Raw genomic sequence first — 18727 nt, 5'->3', positions numbered from 1 at the left:
GCTCTTTGTGGTGGGAGGCCCCAGTCCTATGTCTTCTCATTGCCCCTTCCTGATGGTTCAGTGAGATGGAGGCAGGGCCAGAGGGCCCACTCTCTCCCAAATGTTTAATGTTCCTTTCTTCTCTATTTTTCCTGTCTCAACTACAGTTGATGGCCACAGGAGGGAGCATCTGTCTGGAAAACGCAACTTGAAGTATTTTCAAAATCGTCATTCCCCTGCTCACTGGCTTCTTCTCTCCTTTCTACCTGCTACGGCCCTCCAGTTAGCCCCACACTTCCTCACTGGTTCCCACCTTCACTTCTAACCCCGGATCTCCTCTTGCACTTTGCTGGCCTCCTCCTTCTCACCCCACACGTGGAGCCCTTGTTATGTCCAGACCTTACCCAACTTTGGCCGCCAATTGCGCTCAGTCCCGGGGGCCCCGAGATCTAGGATGAGGAGCCCAGCTGCTGCCCTGGACCTGGTCTGGATCCTCACTCCTCTCCTTCTGTTTCTGGTCCAAGCAACCTGGGCAGTGGGTAGCACTGACCCCGGGCAGGGGTCTGACCCCTGCGCCACACTAGTCCTTGGCAAATTCTTTGGCTATTTCTCATCAGCCTCCGTCTTCCCAGCCAACGCTTCCCGCTGCTCCTGGACCCTGCGGAATCCTGACCCACGGCGTTATACCCTCTACATGAAGGTGTCCAAGCCTGTTGGGCCTTGTGGGCCCTGGCCTGTTCGCACCTACCAGTTTGACTCTTTCCTGGAGTCCACACGCACCTACTTGGGAGTGGAGAGCTTCGATGAGGTCCTACGTCTCTGTGACCCTTCGGCCCGTTATGCCTTTCTCCAGTCCAACAAGCAGTTTCTGCAGATGAGACGGCAGCAGCAGCTGGGGTCTGATGATCAGGCCCTGGTCTCTGCGTACCCAGGCCCTGATGCAGAATTCTCCGTGGAGTACTTGGTGGTGGGCAATCGCAGCCCCAGCCGGGCTGCCTGTCAGATGCTTTGCCGCTGGCTGGAGGCCTGTCTCGCTGGCAGCCGGAGCTCTCATCCCTGTGGCATCATGCAGACCCCCTGTGCCTGCTCTGGTGGGGATGCCCCAGACCTAGCAGTTGGTGAGAACCCTTCCCGGGGGGATGACTGCCTGAGGGATGGCACTGAGAGCCCAGAGAACTGCCTCACCAGCTTGACCAAGGACCGAGGAGGGGACGGCAGGACTGGTGAGTGATCAGGGTGTCTCTGACAGCTGACTTCCATCTATCCTCACAAAAACTCAAGGGTGCCTTGGAGAAGGAGCACTGAATCTGAGCCTGAATCAAGCTGGTGGCAGGGATGTGTCAGAGGACATGGCCAGAGGTGGTACAGGGGAGATCCTTTGTTTTCCAGGGCTAGGGAATCTAGAATGCTTTTTTAAAAAAAATTTCTTGGTGGGGGAAGACAAGGCAATTGGGGCTAAGTGACTTGCCCAAGGTCACGCAGCTAGTAAGTGTGTCAGGTGTCTGAGGCCAGATTTGAACTCAGGTCCTCCTGACTCCAGGGCTGGTGCTCTACTCACTGTGCCACCTAGCTGCCCCTAGAATTATTTTTTTGAGGGGGGCCTCCTTCTGTTCTTGAAAATGATTCATCAAGCAATCAAAGCAAAATAATGGGATTCTATGAAATCCTTCAGTGAAGGGGGAATTCCAAATTTTATTAAATCATGGAGATTCTCAGGATCATACCATCAGACCAGTGGTATTTCAGGAAGGTTCTAAATTCTAAGAGGACAATAAGGGTTCTAAATTCTACTAGGCCAACAAGGCTCTAAATTCCAATGGGCCCATGCAGTTCTAAATTCTAAGAAGATAGCGAGGTTCTAAATTTTAATAGGCTAATGAGGTTCTAAATTCAAAGCAATCTGCAGAGTTCTAAATTCTAATAGGCCAAAGAGATTCTAAATTCTAATAATTCAATGGGGTTCTAAATTCTGATAATCCTGAGGTTCTAAATTCAAACAGATTTATAGGGTTCTTAATTTTAATTGAACTGTGAGGTTCTAAATTCTAGAGAACAGGGAGATTTTAAATTCTATCAGATAAGGAGAATCATGACTTCTAAAGAACAAAGGGATTTTATATCTGAATTCCCCACCCAGGAGAATTTCAAATTCTGTGGAAACAGGACATTTGAAGTTCTAACATGACAGGGGAATACCTATAGAATGTAAGAGACCGGAGATCTTTTGGATTCTAGTAAACCAGAGGAATTCTAAAGATGGGGGTTATCAACCACCCCCCATTCAGGTAGTAGGCTTGGGAATTACTAGTTTAGGACTAGGATGTGAATTTTTACTCTCGTGGGCACTGCTTTCCTAAGCTTGATGGTGTACCAGGGATGGGGAACTTGTGGCCATGAGGCCACATGTGGCCCTCTAAGTCCTCAAGGGTGGCCCTTTGACTGAATCCAGACTTCACAGAACAATTTGGATTTAGTCAAAGGACCTCACTTGAGGACCTAGAGAGCCACATGTGATCTTAAGGCTGCAGGTTCCCCACACCTGGATCCCCAACAACCCAATATAATGCCAAAGGCCCTTTCTCAGGCTTTTAGGTTCTCTTCTCCTGTCCTCACTGTCTTCCTTTTCCCTGCCCCGCCCCCGTGATGCCTCATGACCTCAGAACTCTACCATTCACTTACTCCTACTAAACTGGATCCCTTGTTTCATCCTTTCTCCATACAATCATTCCTCACACAGCTCTGTTGACTGGAGTCTTCTTCTGTCTTGTCCTTCACCAAGGACAAAACTTTTCTAAACATCATCCATGATCCGTGGGGTGGAGAGGAGGTGGGCAGAAATCAAGGTCAGCATAGAGACCCAGGACTGAGTCTTATACCCTTGGTCTCTAATCAGTATCAGTAGGATATATTGTTGTTTATCCTTCATTTCCAAAGAGGACCATGACATTGGGGAGGCGATGCCATGACATGCAAGTGGATTGGATTTAAGTGAGGGAGGGCTGTGCAAAGTCACCAACTTCATTTTCTCATTAGGAGCCCTCTGGGTCCAGTGGCCATATATAGATCAGGATGACTGGAGATGGCCCTCAGTAGGATGTGTATTCTGACCTGGGTCTCCAAAAATGGGCATGGAGTTGAATTTCTCCCCCCTCCCCCACTCACACTAGGCCTCCCTTGTGGCCAATAGTACCTTATTGCAAGCTGTATGGCTCTCAGGGTGAGGGGTTCAGTCTGTCACCAGGGTTAGGGTTTAGCTCTGTCTGCTCCTAGGATTAGGATTGACTTTGTGAACCAAAGCTAAGTGCTCTCCTAGGACTCAACCATATGTCTCTGGTCCCATAAGCCCTGAGCTCTGGTCCTGGCTCATCCAGGTTCACTGTGAATATTAAAATAAATAGGAAGAGAGATTGTGGTTGGAAGTCCTAAGAAAACACATGGCGAAGGGCTAGAAAGTAGATCAAGGTGAGAGACAACGTGGTATGATAGAAAGATCTCTGAGCTGAGACTCTAGAGGTCCAAGCTGTAGTTGTAGCCCAGCCACTAGGCAGCTGAATGACCTTGGACAAGTCATTTACTCTAAAGGTGTAACCTTTCCTCCATTGTGTTTTCCTCCCCTGGCTTCTTGTGTCTGCTTAGGTGAGAGGAGAAAAGTGGTTTTCAGAATTTCTCAGGAACCAAGAGACCCAATGTTCCTCTTGTCCAGGAGACAATGTATGGTTACTAAATTTGGGAACCGGGAAAACCTGGTTTCAAATTCTGTCTCAAAAATTCATAAACTATGTAACCTTGGACAAGTCACTTTATATTTTCTGCTTCTGTTTCCTTATGCACAGAATGAAGGGATTAGAATGTAATCAGGTCCCTTCTGGCTTTTCATTTATATTCCTTTGTAACTAATCCAGACAGGGTTCTAAGGGGTTGGAGAGGCCAGAGAAATGGGAGGGAAAGAAGCTGGCATACCCCCAGGGCAGAATAAGGCAGGCTTAAAGGTTAAACTTTAGAGGTCATCTGATCCAACTTTCTGCCCCATGCAATCCTTACACTGTCCTTTTCTTGAATACTTCCAGTGAAGGGCAGCTCACTGCCTTCACAAGCAACCCATTGTGTTGCAAGATCGCTCTGATTATTAGAAAGTATTTTTTTTTCTTAGATGTAATTTTACTCTGTAATTTTTACTCTGTAATTTTACCCTTCAGCGATTTTATTTCTGCCCTTTACGGTCAAACAGAATAAGTTTATTAACTCTTCAATCAAAAACCATTCGCCTCCTTTGTGTGAGGAGCTGCGGTAGACATTGGAGATAGAAAGACAGAAATGAAACAGTTCCTGCCCCAGGAAGGTTACGTTTTATCTTGTGGATTCGGTGTGTATGCATAGAAGAAGATGCAAAATAAATACGAGGGACAGTAAGTTAATGAGCAGCTAGATGGCACAGTGGAGAGAATTCCGGGCCTGAAGTAAGGAAGACTTCTCAGTACTCAGCGGGAGAAGGGAAGAGAATGATAGCTTTCTTCAAATTTCTGATGTTTAAAGCACAGCCTGGAGAGGAATGAAGTTACCGTTTGTCCCCTGCTGCATTTCCTCTTGGGGCAGCTAGGTGGCGAAGTGGAGTGCTGTCAGGAAGGCCCATCCTTCTGAGTTCAGATCTGGCCTCACACATTTACTATCTGTGTGACCCTAGGGAAGTCACTTAACCCTGCTTGCCTCAGTTTCCTCATCTGTAAAATGAGCTGGAGAAGGAAATGGCAAACACGGTTAAGTGACTTGCCCGGGGTCACACAGCTGGTAAGTATCTGAGGCCAGATTTGAACTCAAAAAGTTGAATCTTCCCGACAACAGGTCATGTACTCTATCCTATCCACTGTGCCACCTGTCTGCCTTTTAAATGAAGCAAGGTGCAAACAAATCCCCTGCAGAGAAGCAGCATTCCTCCAGTCTAATTCCTGTGCCAAAGGACAGCCTTCAGATATTTGAAGAAAGCTGTCATTCTCCTCTCCTCCTCTCCCCTCCTCTACCCCTCCCCCCTCCTCCCCTCCTCTCCTTTCTTCTCCTCTCATCTTCTTTTCTCTTGTCTTCTCTTCTCCTGTAGAGGATTGAGAGCCTTCTTGCCCTAATCCTCATTCACTGTCAGAATAAAATTTCCTTTAGAAAGTAGGGGCTTTGAATTCAAAGAATTCATGTCTTTGCATCCCCACTGTGTAGCACAGGGTCAGGTATACAGTAGCATTTAATAAATGCTTGTTGAGTCATTGTTTGATTTGTTCATTCATTCAAACATTTTGAAGCTGTGTGGAGGTTTCAGTCAAACGGAGGGATATGAAATTGATACACAGTTCCAATATAAAGAATCCCATGATAAATGCATGAGAAAGATGCAAACAAAATGTGATCTGAGGCCGGAGAGAATGTTTTTACTGATGGGAGGAAGAATTGGAAAGGGATTTTGGAGGAGAGAGCATTTAAGTTGGGCTTTGAAGGATCTGTGAGGATTCAACAGATAGAGAAAATGAGGGAGGGCATTCCAGGCATGGGCAAGAATCACAGGTGTATGGTCAGGTTTTGGAGGACCTCCAATGGACAAGCTAAGAATTTTGAACTTGAGACTCTAAAGATTTGCAGACTGTACAAAATGGTTTAGATGGGGAGAGGTCAAAGATGAGAACAGAAGAATTCTAGAATCTCAGAGTTTAGTAGGGATGGGGAACTTATAGGTCCTCATGCGGCCTTTTGAGTGAGTCTTAAGTTTTACAGAACAAATCCTTTATTAAGGGATTTGTTCTTTGAAGTTTGGATTCAGTCGAAGGACCACACTTGAGAACCTAGAGGGCCACATGTGGCCTCAATGCCTCAGGTTCCCCACCACCTCATAGATCATATATTGAAACAGCAATTTCTTTTACAAAAGCTCTTACAAGTAATTATCCATCCAATGATGGGGTGACCACTGTCCCCCATTCCTCTGTGGGACAGCTTATTGTTAGGTAGTTTTTCCTGACATCAGCCATACATCGGTCTACCTCTCTGCAGCTTCTATCCTTTCTTAGCTCATAACTCTGCCTTCTGGGAACAAACAGAAAAAGTCTAATTCTTCTTCTGTATGACAGTCTTTTCCAATGACAGCTATTATGTCCTCCACTGTCTTCCCTTTTCTAGGCTAAACATCCCATTGCCGTCCTTCTCCTGATCCTGTATGCTAAGAACTCAAAACCATCCACTATATTGATCAGTCTCCCCTGGATCTTCTCTGGCCTCTCAATATCCTTCCTCAGATGTAGTAGCCAGAACTGAACATTGAATTATTAAATGAATTATTCTATATATGATCTGACCATGTTAGAGTACTACCAGGCCATCACCTCCCTAGGCCTGGACATGAGTCTTCTCTTAATGCCATCTAAAATCTCATTAGCCTTCATGGTTAATGTGCCACATTTGTCGACTCACATCAAACTTGAAGCTAAACAAAACCCTCAGAATCTTTTCATTGGAACTGTTGCTTATATGCTTGTATGGTAAGGTTTTCTTTAGGAAATGTATTTTATACCTAGCCATTCACATAAAGAAGGGAACATGGAAAATAAGCACAAAATCTTTTACACTTAAACAGTTGGAAACAAGAATTAAAACTGAACAACAACAAAAAAAAAAAACCATTTTGTTTATTTCTACATTATGTAGTTGATTTTTTGAACCCATCTAGGACTTTACTTTTATCACTATTTAATTTTATTAGATTCACCACGTTATTCACACATTCCAAGATCTTTGTCAATGTTAATTTTGTCATTAAGTATGTGACCTAGCCTATCTAATTACCACTCTGACAAACATGCCATCAATTTATGTCTTCAAAGTCACTGACAAAAAGGTTGATTAGCACTTGAGTGTCCCTTCTTAAACTCAACTCATGTCCCAAACTGTACTTATTATTAATGCCCTTTAATAGTTTTAGAACTAGGATCCTATGATGCCACTTCTAAAGCATTGCTTCCCTATCTGCTCATTTTTCAGATTCCTCCACTATAATTTCCAGCACCATGACTCTGCTTAAATTAATTTCCTCAAGAACACCAATGACCAATTGACCATTACCACATCCAAAAGCCTTTCCCAGGTTGAGATATGCAGAGAGCATTTGGAGATATAGTTTGTGAGAGGGATCAGAACTGAATATTTGGGAGTTGTCTGCATAGAATTCAGAGTTGAAGCAGTAGGATTGGAAAAGTTTGCCAAGAGAAAGTGTGTAGGGAAAGAAGAGGACCAAGGACAGTTCTCTGAGGAATTCAACCATGAAGCATTGGGTGGAGGATGGTACATTGTGAAGATGACACAGGAAGAATGATTTGAGAGGGAGGGAGAAAACCACAAGACTGTCTTTAGGTGTTTCTGAAGACAATGGAGAGGAAACACTTGGTAGGAGACGTTGGTCAACAGGGTAAAAAGCTGCAGGGCGGTGGAGGATAAGAACTGAGAAGAGGCCACTGTATTTTTTTTAATGAGGAGGATATTGATGACTTTTGAGAGAGCAATTTATTTCATGGGAGTGCAAAACAAGGGAACATGAGGGAATAGGGAGTGAGGAAGTGGAAGCATTTTAGCAGTGAAAGAGAAAAGCTATTTAGAGAAAGCCTTTGTTCAGATTGGGGAGACCGCAAAATGTTTTTAAGCAGGTGGGAAGGAAGCAATAGAAAGGAAGAGATTTAAGATGCGTGTGTATGAGAAGGATTGAAAACTGCTTGAGAAAGGTGTTGGAAGAGGCAAGAACATGCTGTGGGGTGGATTTGAAGGAGAAGACATTGAGATTAGCCTTAGTGAGGGCTCAGATGTCTTTTTTCCTGTGGCTCGAGGGAGCAAGGAAGGAAGGAGGGAAGGGGATGATACTGAGCTAGAAAAGATGAATAACAATCCCAGAGTTTGAGAGTTGGAAGGGACCTCAGAGGCCATCTAGCCCAACCCATTCATAGAAGAAACTCCCACTATAATTTGCCTTGCAAGTGATTTTCTGCTTGAAGACCTCCAAGTTCATGGAACCCATTACCTCTTGAGGAGGCAATCCATTTTACTAATAGACAGCTGTAATTGTTAGGAACTTTTTCCTGAGCCTAAATTAGCCTCTGTAACCCCCCCCCCAAAACACCCCAAATGCTTCTGGTTCTTCCCTAAAAAGAAGGAAAGAGAACAAGTTTAATCTCTTTTCTATTTAACAAACCTTCAAATACTTGAATACAGATGTTATTCTTCCCCCTTGTCCCCTGACTGATCTTCTCTTCTCTAGCATAAACACACAAAGTTCTTTCAACAGATATTAACATTTTATGGATTCGAAGCCCTTTACCATCTTGATTGTTCTCCTCTTCACACTTCTCTAACTCATCAGTGACCTTCTGAAACTATGGCTCCTAGAACTGAATCCAGTACTGTTCTAGATGAGGGCTGAGCAGGGCAGAGTACAGTGGGAACATTGCCTCCCTATGCCTAGAAATGATGCCCCTCTTAATGCACCCCGATTTCGAATTAGCCTCTTTTGGCTGCTGCATCACTATTGACTTGTATTGAGCTTGCCGTTCACTATAACTCCCAGATCATTTTCAGAACAACTGCTATCTAACCATCTGCCTTCCCATCGTGTACTTGTGTAGTTAATTTGTCGTACCCATTGGCAAGCCTTTCCATTGATCTTTTGTGAATTTCATATTATTAGAGTCATCCCAATATTCTCACTTGTCAAGATCCTTTTGGATCCTAGCTTTGTAATGTAATGTGTTAACTATCTCTCCCAACTTTGTGTCATCTGTAAATTTGATGAAAATACTACCTGTGCTTTTGTGCATATCATTGATAAAAATGTTAAACAGCAGAGGGCCAAGCACAGACCCTTGGGATACTCTACCATAGACCTTCTGCCATGTTGAAATTGAACCATTATCAACCTCTCTTTGAGTCTGGCCATTCAGCCAATTCTGAATCTATTTGTACTATTGCCTAGTCCACAGATCTCCATCTTAATGAAGATAGAAAGCTGAGGGAGTTCAAGATGAATGGCCTCGATATTCTCAGTGAAGTAGAAATCTGGGTCATGTGTAAGGGTGGGGTTTGGAGATGAGTTTGGGGGTGGGAAGAGAAAAGAAAATGTTTCAAACAGTGAGTGTGAGGAATAAGATTAAGGGTAGAACAGAGGGATTGCCAAGTAGTAGCAAAACCCCAGCTAAAGCTGACCACTGTCAAGTTTTACTAGATGCAATTAATTCCGTTTCATGACTTTCTCCCGTAACCTTGGAGATTGGAGAATGTTAGGACTTCTCACCCAGGGATGGGAACTCAATGGGGAAGAAGGACAGATGTTCAAGGACATGAACGACTCAAGAATGATGTGGTAGCTAGTAAATAATATATCATGGGGGCAAGCCTGAGTATAAGAAGTGAAGTCACAGTGAGGAGGATGGACTGAGTGAGTGGGAATGGTTGCGGGAGGGTAAAGGTTAAGGTTAAAGTAGATGAGAGACCAGGAGCATGGAATAAAGGAGAGAATGAATGAAGAATATAGAAGCTTAGAGCTGGAAGGGATCTTAGAGATCATGTGGTAGCCAACCACACGGTAAAATGAACACTGGTTCTTGAATCAAAGGACCTGTATTTAAATCTTTGGTTCATCTACTTGCTATCTGTGTGAACTTGAGCAAATTACTTACCTTCACCTGGAAAGGACTTCAGTGGTCATATAGTCTAACACCCTCATTTTACAAATGAGGAAACTGAGGCCCAGAGAGGTAAAGGGGTTTTTCTGAGGTCTTTAATTTCCTCATATATGAAATGAGATTGGACTAGACGGTCTTCAAGGTCACTTCCTGCTTTAATACTATGAGCTTATGAAATTTTCCATTATACAGATGAAGTCTCTAGGCTGATATCTAGAGAAAAGAAGTTACATCCCCATAGGTCACATGAAATATCAGTGACAGAGTCTAGATTAAAGTCACGCAACTTCTGGTTTAGGGTTCTTTCCGTTTCATCGTGTTTCTTCAGATAGGTTCATGAAGATGGCTAGGGCTGGAGAGGGCCTCCCAAAGTGGGAGAGCGTCAAGCCTCCATGGATGCTGAATTGGGCTGGCGGTGGATTGGAGAATTAGCGAAAGCCTCCAGAATTGTTTCTGATTTAGTGTTTGACGTTCAGGTCATGATCGAGTTGTTGGACTCAAGTTACGAGCGATCAAATTAGTGTGGGGCCGTGCTTGTTGTAAGTTCTCCAGTTCGGACCCTTCCCTCAGGTGTAGGTTTCTTTTTACAAAGATGATGACGTGGCTGGTCACTCAGCCTCTCCAGGGATCCAGGGAAATATTAAGGGGAAATGGAACTAAATGACCCTTCGTGGAAGATGTTGGAAAACTTATTTGGGGTCAGGTACAGATTGAACTATGTGGTCTCTGAGGTTCTGTGATCCTGGAATGTTGTCAGAATGCAGGAGTGTGGACGATATGTTGGCAAGGTGGATACCACTTAATCCCATGCCCTTTTTTGGAGGGGGGAGAAAATCCAGGGGAATGTGGAGAGTTGGGGGGTGTAGAGAATGGGGGCATCAAAGAGAACTGGAGACAGGATGCATGATGATGATGTGGGAGAGAGAGGAGTGTGATAAGGAAGGAGGAAAGTGTAGGGGAATGAGGAGCGAAGAGGAGAGGTCGTGAGGAGTGTGGGTGTCCAGAGAGCGAGGATGGGAGACGACAGAGTGGTGGACTGAAGACTTGGGCTGGAATAAGAAGAGTTTGGGGGTGGTTAGAGAGCTTGCTGCTGTTGAGGTGAGTGCAGGGGAATGGGAAAAACATCTAAGGAAAGAGGAGAGTGTGGGGGCAGCGATGAGAGTATAGAAGGAATAAGGAGATTGGGATCGGGAAGTTAGGATATTGTGGGGGAGTGAGGATAGTGTGAAGTGCTTGGGGAAAGAGCGGAAAATGTGGGGAGAGTACAGACAGTACTAGGAAGTGGGGACAGAAGCAACCAGAGACCCTGGGAACAAACTAGAGGCCCCGAGACTGGGGTATAGAATCGGTGATAGGAATATCCACAGGACAAAAGAACCAATGGAACGGTTGACACATTGCTTCTTACTGGTCTGAATGGAGTCCGGAGGCTGTTGATGAGAGAGATACAAAGGAAGAAACATGTCCACTTTGCTCAAAGAGCCCCTGTTCTGATATGCTGGCCCCTGCCCTCAGGAACCCCCCCCCCCCATCTCTGCCCCTGGGCTGAGGGAAGATGCAAATTGTGCCTTCAGAGAACTCCAGAAACAGCCTTTTACCTCTGGGAACTCCAGTCGTAGGTGGGAGATACAGCCCTTGGTCTGAAAGGGCAGAACTTGGGGGAGTCTGTAGTCTGAACAGGGAGGAGTTGAGACATAGTTTTTGCCCTCTGGGGACCCCAGGAATGAGAGGATGCACAGATAAACGGGTCTAACTCTGACTTGGACAGCGGGACGGTGGGACGGTGGGACAATGGGACAGTGGGACAGTGGAAAGCATTTCTGTTCTGAAGGGGAAGCAATGAGTGCCAGTCAGGCAAGCCTTCTCCTAAAAGAGGAACATGGAAGCTGAAAACAACAATTGAGCCCCAGGGGCTATGATTCTACTAAATGTTCCAATGAGGAATATCAGAGTCAGAAGGGATCTGAGATACCACTTAATCCCATGCCCTTTTTTGGAGGGGGCAGAAAAAGAGTCCCAGGTAAAGGAAGAGATTTGCCTGTGGTCACACAGTGAGTTAGCAATAGAGCTCAGTTGGTTTTCAGGTCTCCCGACTTGGGGTTCAGGTCATTCCTCATACACATACATTGGAAGCCACCACATACTGGCTTCCAAATTTAGTCCCTCTCATCTGTCTCCACCCTCCTCCAGGCTCTCAAATGTGCCAAGATCCAGAGATCCCTTTCAGGGTGAGAGTAGAGGTGGGATGGGGCCTGGGTACTCAGCAGGGTCCAGATATGCCACAATGAAGCCTAGAGCCAAAGGTCATGAAAATAGTATTGGCCAGATCAGTTTACCTCCACTAATGATCACCTCTGCCCTTCCCTGCCATGGTGTGCAGGGCACCCGGGGCTCTTAAAGGCCATGCCAGCAGAAACTGATCTCTGCCACATCCTACCAGCTTTGAAATTGAAGTACAGGGTCAGTGATGTACTGTGTGTGTGTGTGTGTGTGTGTGTGTGTGTGTGTGTGTGTGTGTGTTTTCTCCAAGGTCTAATCTAACTGAGATCAGAGAAGTTTATCAACAAAGGATTGAGCGCTGGGAATTGACTTTTTTGGCTGTGAAACCATCAGAGACATGGAAAGGCTAAACTCCCATTTCTATGATGCTCTAGGGTTTTTATTTCACCTACGTCCCCCAGTGCTTATTGTGGGTGGCCCTGGGATCTTGAACATGATGCCATTGGAACCCAAGCTTGGGCAGCTCCTACTTTCTAAGCTGGAAGAGTTTTAAATATCCCTGGTGATGAATATCTATCATGTCTATTCTCCAAGGACCAGCCTAGCTAAATGTAGGAAGCTTGTCACCAGCTGGCCATAGCAACTTTTGAAAAACATTGAATAAGCCATAGATGGGTTGAGATGTGTATCAGTGGAGTGACTACCCACAGGAGTCAGTCCCTACACTGATCCTTTTTGTTTTAAAGTTTTAAGTTTTATTCAGTACTCCCCATATGGTAGCACTGGCCTGTAAGATAGGTAGGACCTCACCATGGATCCTTGAAATAAGTTCCAAGGTCCCTTCCAACTGTCAGCTTCCTAACCTAACCCCTCATAGCTCCAGTAGGAACCTGTGGATGTGCCAGGTAGGGATTGAATTAGAAAAAAGTCTAGCTTTAAGAAAGAGAAGACATCATTTCCCCAGTGTCTTCCATTCTGGTGTGACCCCATCGGGAGTCTTGAGTTCAATTCTACACCCCACATTTTAGGAAGGGTATTGACAAACTAGATGCAGACCAGAGAAGGATGGCAATGATGGTGAGGGGGAGTGTTGGCCATGCCTTGGGAAGACAGAGGAAGGAATTAAGTGTGTTTAGCTTGGATAGGCCTTATATGCTTGCCGTCCTCAAAAATTTGACAGGCACGGGAATTAAATTCGTTCTGTGTGACCCAGACAGTAGGGCTGGGAGTAGTAATGAATGGAAGTTGAAGCATAGCAGATTTCAATTTGATTCATTCATTCCTTTCTTCATTTTTTTTCAACAAATATCCCTTAAGCACCTATTGTTTGGCAGTGAGCTGTTAGACACTGGGAACCAAAGAGGAAAAACTGTACCTGCCCTCATGAACCTTACATTCTCTTAGAGTAAACAGCATGTATGTACACACATACATGTAGACATGTACATATTTGTATGTATACATATGTGTCTTTTTAAATGTATGTGTGCATGTATATTTTATGTCCATATGTGTGTGTATGTTCAAATATGAATATATATTCAAAGAAAAGTTTATGTGTATATACATGTATGTATATACATACATAAATACGCATATGCATGCATACCCACGCAAAGTAATCTTGGGGGAGAGTGCCAGTAATTAGGGGTATCCAAATAGGTCTTTGTAGGAGGTAGCACTTGAGATGAGCTTCAGGTGAAGTGAGAGATTATAAGAAATGGTGGTATAAAGGGAGTAGAGTACAGACATGGGGAACAGTCAGTGTAAAGGTGTGGAGGTGGGAAATTGGATTTTGTGAATGAGGAAAACAAGCAGGAGAATTTGCCTGGAATGTAGAATACAGGAAGGGAAATGCAACATGCTAGAATGGAGCTATACTGTGGAGGGCTTTAAATGCCCACCAGAGGAGTCTGGATTTTATCCCAGGACTAATAGAGAGCTACTGGAACTTTTTTTTTCTTTTTGAGGAGAGAGGGAGGTAACATGGTCAGACCTGTGCATTAGGAATATTAATTCGATGCAGCTATATGGAAGATGAGTTGGAGAAGGAAGAGACTAAAAGAGAGAGAGAAATTAGGAAGCTGCTTAAGAGGCTGGGCAAGAGAGAATGAAGGCCTGAACAGGGAGAGTGCCCACATGGATGGAAATAGGGGGGCAGATGCAAGTGATGTTGGATATGGCAGTGGTGATGGTTATAGATGAGCCGAATGGTGAGGGAAGAGTGAAGTGTCCACGATGCAAACTTTGGTGACTAGAAGAATAATGGTGCCTTTGACAGAAATGAGCCAGTTAGGAGGAGGAGGAGAGTTAGGGTGAAATCAATCCAACAAACAAACCTTTATTGAGCATCTTCTATGCTTCAGATAATGAGTTCTGTTTTGGGCACGTTGAATTTGGGATGAGTATAGAATATCCATTTGGAAATGTCCAAGAGGCAAATAGGGATGCAGAGATGCAGCTCCAGAGAGGGTGAGGGGGTGATATGGAGCTATCAGGGAGTTATCTGCATATTGATATTTGAATCCAGGAAGTCTGATTTGATCACTAAGCAACAGGATGGAGAGGGAAGAGAGGAGAGCAAAGATAGAATCTTGGGCTGCACCTGTAGTCAGAGAGTGGGATGTGGATGAGGACCTGCCAAGTAGACTGAGCGAGAGCGGTCAGACAGGCAGGAGGAGAGCCAGAGGGCTGAGGGAGAGAAACAGCCCAAAATCCGAGAGACAAGATGGTATCAAAGAGGAGAGGGTGCTCACCAGTACCCAATATTGCAGAGAGGTCAAGGAGAATAAAGACTGGGGAAAAGTCATTGAATTTGGCAGTTAGGAGATCGCCGGTCATTTTAGAGAGAGCCGTTTCCGGTGAGTGATGAGGTGGTAGGGAGGTAAAGCTTAGTAACAAAACATCTCCAAAGTGCTCCTCTGTAAGGGAGTAAGTTTCTCATCATGAAAGATGTTCAAGTGAAAGCTGTTTGACTTATGTCTGTGCAATTTGGGATGTTATAGACGATTCATTCTTTATGTATCAGTTGGATTAGATAGACTCTAAGGTCCTTTCTGTCTTTATGATTCTATAATTCTGTATTTCTACTCAGTAATCCTTAGGCCAAATTCCTCTTTGTGTTCTCCCTCTCAGTGGCTCCCCCCTCCTCTGCCTTCTCTCCTCTCTCTTTCACTCTTTCTCTCTCTTTCCTCTCTCCTCTCTCTCTTTCTTTCTCTCCTCTCTTCCTCTCCTTCTCTTTCTCTCTCTCTCTCCCTCTCTCTCTCTCTTCCTCTCCTTCTCTCTCTCTCTCTCCTCTCTCTCTTTATCTCTCCCTTCTTCTGTCTTTCTTTGTTTCTGTTTCCTCCTCTCTTATCTCTTCCTCTTCTCTCCCTGATTATCTATTTCTCTATTTTCTTTCTCACTCTTTCTTTTTCTTTTCTTCCTGTCACCGGATGACTCCACCTCGGTAATAACTTATGTTTGTGCAGCATTCTAAGGTTTGCAAAGTGCTTTCCCCACAACCGTCCTGTGAGGTAGGTAGTACAAGTATCATTATCACCACTTTATAGTTGAGGACACTGGAGTCTGAGAGGTAGCTTTATGAAGGTCACAGCCAATGATGGCAGAGTTTTGTCTTGTGTGGTGTTTTCCAAGTGTGGTGTTCTTTCTGATATGCTGGCTTGTGGCCCTTTTGAGTCTTCCTGGGTCTCTATATGTTTCTATCTTTCTGTCTCCGTATTTCTCTGTCTCTGTCTAGCTCTCTGTGTGTCTGTCTATCTTTGTCTCTGTCTTTCTCCATCTTTCTATCTATGTCTCCGTATTTCTCTGTCTCTGTCTCTCTATCTTTGTCTCTGTCTGTCTCTATCTTTCTATCTCTGTCTCCGTATTTCTCTGTCTCTGTCTCTCTTTGTCTCTGCCTTTCTCTTTCTTTCTTCTTCTCTCTCCCTCTGTCTCTGTGTTCCCCTGGCTCTTTTTTTTTTTGGTGCCTCTGGTGAGAAAGGGCTTCTGCTCTTGTGAGCTGTTTTAAATATTCATGTTTTAATTAAAGGATTTTATTGCCTGAACTGTGAGTGTGTGAGATCCAGAAAAAGCCTGAGCCTGGGGGCGGGGAGCTCTGTGTGTGTGCCTGGCTCCAGTGTGCTAGAGTGTGTGTGTGTGTGTGTATGTGTGTGTGTGTGTGTGTGTGTGGACAGTTTTTGCATATGTGTCCTTGTAAGTGTTGGAGGATGTGGGTGAAAAAGAGCTCAGTATGTTCATTCTTTCCCTGGGCCTGAGAAATCCCCAACCTCAGTTCAGCAGACGGAGAGTGTGCATGTATGTGTGTGTGTGTGTGTGTGTGTGTGTGTGTGTGTGTGTGTGTGTGAGGTAGGGAGGTCAAAGGTCTCCTAGGGAGGGGCTGGGAGGTGGTGTCAGGCCAGACTTTACTGTTTTCATAACTTCTCCAGGCTTAAGTCCTGCAGCCCTGATAACCCCAAGCCGAAGGAGCACATGCCTAGGCTAGCTTCCTACCTGCCTCAGTTTTCCCACCTCAGCTCGGGTAAAATCCCAGAATCAAAGCATCTCTGAGCTAGACAGACCTCAGGTCATCTGGTCCAACCCCAGCCTGAGCAGTTGTCAGCGACTGAGAGGTGCCTACAAATGGCCAGCCGGTTTCCTTGCAAAGACTTCCTCTGGCTAGAGGGGCTGCTACTTCATGAGGAAGCCCTTTCCACTTTTGGACAGCTCTAATTGGTAGGAAGGCTTTCCTTACATTGAGCCAAATTCTGCTTGTTCCTTGTAATAAGCACATTTTCCTTAGAATCATAATAACATTAATGATGACAGCTCCCATTTCTGTAAGGCTTTCAGGTTTATAAAACACTTCCATTACAGCGGTCCTGTGAGGGAGGTAGCGGAGTTATGATTATCCCCATTCTACAGATGACAAAATTAAAGCCCAGAGAAGTGAATTGACATCATCCTCATCAGAGCTCACATTTGTATAGTGTTTGCAAAGAAACACTTTAGGTCTGTCAGTTGAAGCAGAAATAGGGAGAACATTTATTAAGCACTTTACTATGTGCCAGGCACTGGGCAATAAATTCCCTGCCCTCCAGGGGCTGATGTTCTAATAGGTGGATGGTAACACATAAAGGGGAGCTGGGAATGGGGTGACATGAGAAACAAGCGTTCTTCAGCCATTCCCCAAACAGGGAAGGCTCCTGGAGTATTTCTTTCCAACTTAGAAATTCAACTGGTCATTTCTGTAGTCTAACAGCAAATATCATTTCCAGCTGATCCCTGGCTGGCCTTGCCCCCGTGGTTCCAGGACTTGGTAAGGAAGGGGCAGACACTGGGTGAAGGATGGGTGACCCTTGTAGAGAGATGGGGTAGAGTCCCTGGTAGAGATGGGGCTCGTCAAAGCTCCATTATGTGGTCTGTAATCTCAGAGGAATCCCTGATCAGAGAGGATGAGTGATACTGATGCCTTTCTCAGCCCTTGTCTCTGGGTTATGGGGCTGAGACACTCTGAGCCATCCATATGATATACCCAGAGTCACCTAGAATGCTAGAGTCAGAAGGAACCCCAGAGATTTCATCCCATCCAACCTGCTCTCCTGCCTGGTCCTTCTTGAGACTCATATCACATTAATTTGAGATGGCTAGTAGGGTTATGGTTCTAGCTGTAACCTGCATTAAGCCTTAGACTGGGAACCCAGGTTAGGAATGTGTTTACAGATTTGTCTGTGGCTAGAATATGGACTTTGGACCCTTTTTTCATTTCTTGGTAGCTCTCTGCCCTGAGCCTGGGCATTGCAGGCTGCCCCTTGGTGCTAAGCAGTGCTACTTCGTCCCCTTTTCCATCCCTATCTCCCTCTCCACCTGTCACCAAGGTAACCAGCCCTGAAATAGTGCCTTTTTTGGCAGCTGAGGACCAACCTGAGTTTATCCGGAAAAGATGCTCTCTCAGGAGCGTTTCCATAGGAACCCTTGTGGTAGCCTATGATTAGGCTCCGGTTGGACACCCTTTCTCTTCCACCCACTCCCAGCATACTTGTTCCACCCCTGCAGCCCCTAGACCCCACTGGGGAAGGTGTTTGGGTCTGCTCCAGAAGAGTGCGGGGTGAAAGAAAACCATGGGGGAGAGAGAGCGGACTTAGTCTGTGTGGCCACAGAGGGCAGGCCTAGGAGCGATGCCAGAGAGTGGGGGGAGGGAGGAGAAGAAGCGGAGTTGTGGGGGAAAGGGAATAAGCATTTATTAAGTACCTACTGTGTGCCAGGCACTGTGCTAAGCACTTTAGAGATAGGATCTCGTTTGAGCCTCTCAACAACCCTGAGAGGCAGGTGCTATTCTTAGCATTATTTTAGGGTTGAGAAACTGAGGTAGACAGAGACTAAGTAACTTGCTCCAGGTCACGTAGCCAGTAAGTATCTGGGGCTAGATTTGAACTGAAGGTCATTCTGACTCCATCCCCTCTGTCACCTAGCTGCCTCAGTGGGGAGGAGGATTTCATAGCATCAGAGGTTTATAGCTCAAAGGCTTAATACTCTAGTTTTACTTATGAGGAAACTGAGACCCAGAGAGGTTAAGTGACTTCCTTAGTAACGGCCGAGCCAGGGTTCAACACTATACACCTGACTCCAAATTCAGTGCTCTTTTTTCTACCAAATTGCTCCATATCATAATGGAATATGTTGCCTCAGTAGGTAGCGAAGTCCCCATCACTGGAGGTATCGTAGAAGCCAAGAAGACTGTCCTGACAGTGAGTCTGTAGAAGAGGCATTTGCCCTAAGTTGGACTAGTTGACCACTAGAGGCCCCATCAGCCAGCCCTGGCATTCTGCATTCTCTGTCCTAGGGTCCCTTCTAGC

General features: G+C 45.2%; 1 protein-coding gene across 1 annotated transcript in view; it reads left to right on the top strand.

Annotated features, from left to right (window-relative positions):
* The first annotated feature begins 433 nt into the window (after positions 1 to 433).
* ADGRB1 (adhesion G protein-coupled receptor B1) overlaps positions 434 to 18727 on the top strand; it is a 220641-nt gene continuing 202347 nt past the window's right edge. Inside the window, exon 1 of the mRNA XM_036741341.1 lies at positions 434 to 1202. Within this exon, the coding sequence (XP_036597236.1) occupies positions 434 to 1202 (769 nt within the window). The remainder of the gene's footprint in view (positions 1203 to 18727) is intronic.

Source organism: Trichosurus vulpecula, chromosome 1 (assembly GCF_011100635.1).
Source record: "Trichosurus vulpecula isolate mTriVul1 chromosome 1, mTriVul1.pri, whole genome shotgun sequence".
In the NCBI taxonomy this organism is placed as follows: Eukaryota; Metazoa; Chordata; class Mammalia; order Diprotodontia; family Phalangeridae; genus Trichosurus; species Trichosurus vulpecula.
Note: the sequence above shows the minus strand (reverse complement) of the source record. Positions and strands in the feature narration are given on the sequence as shown.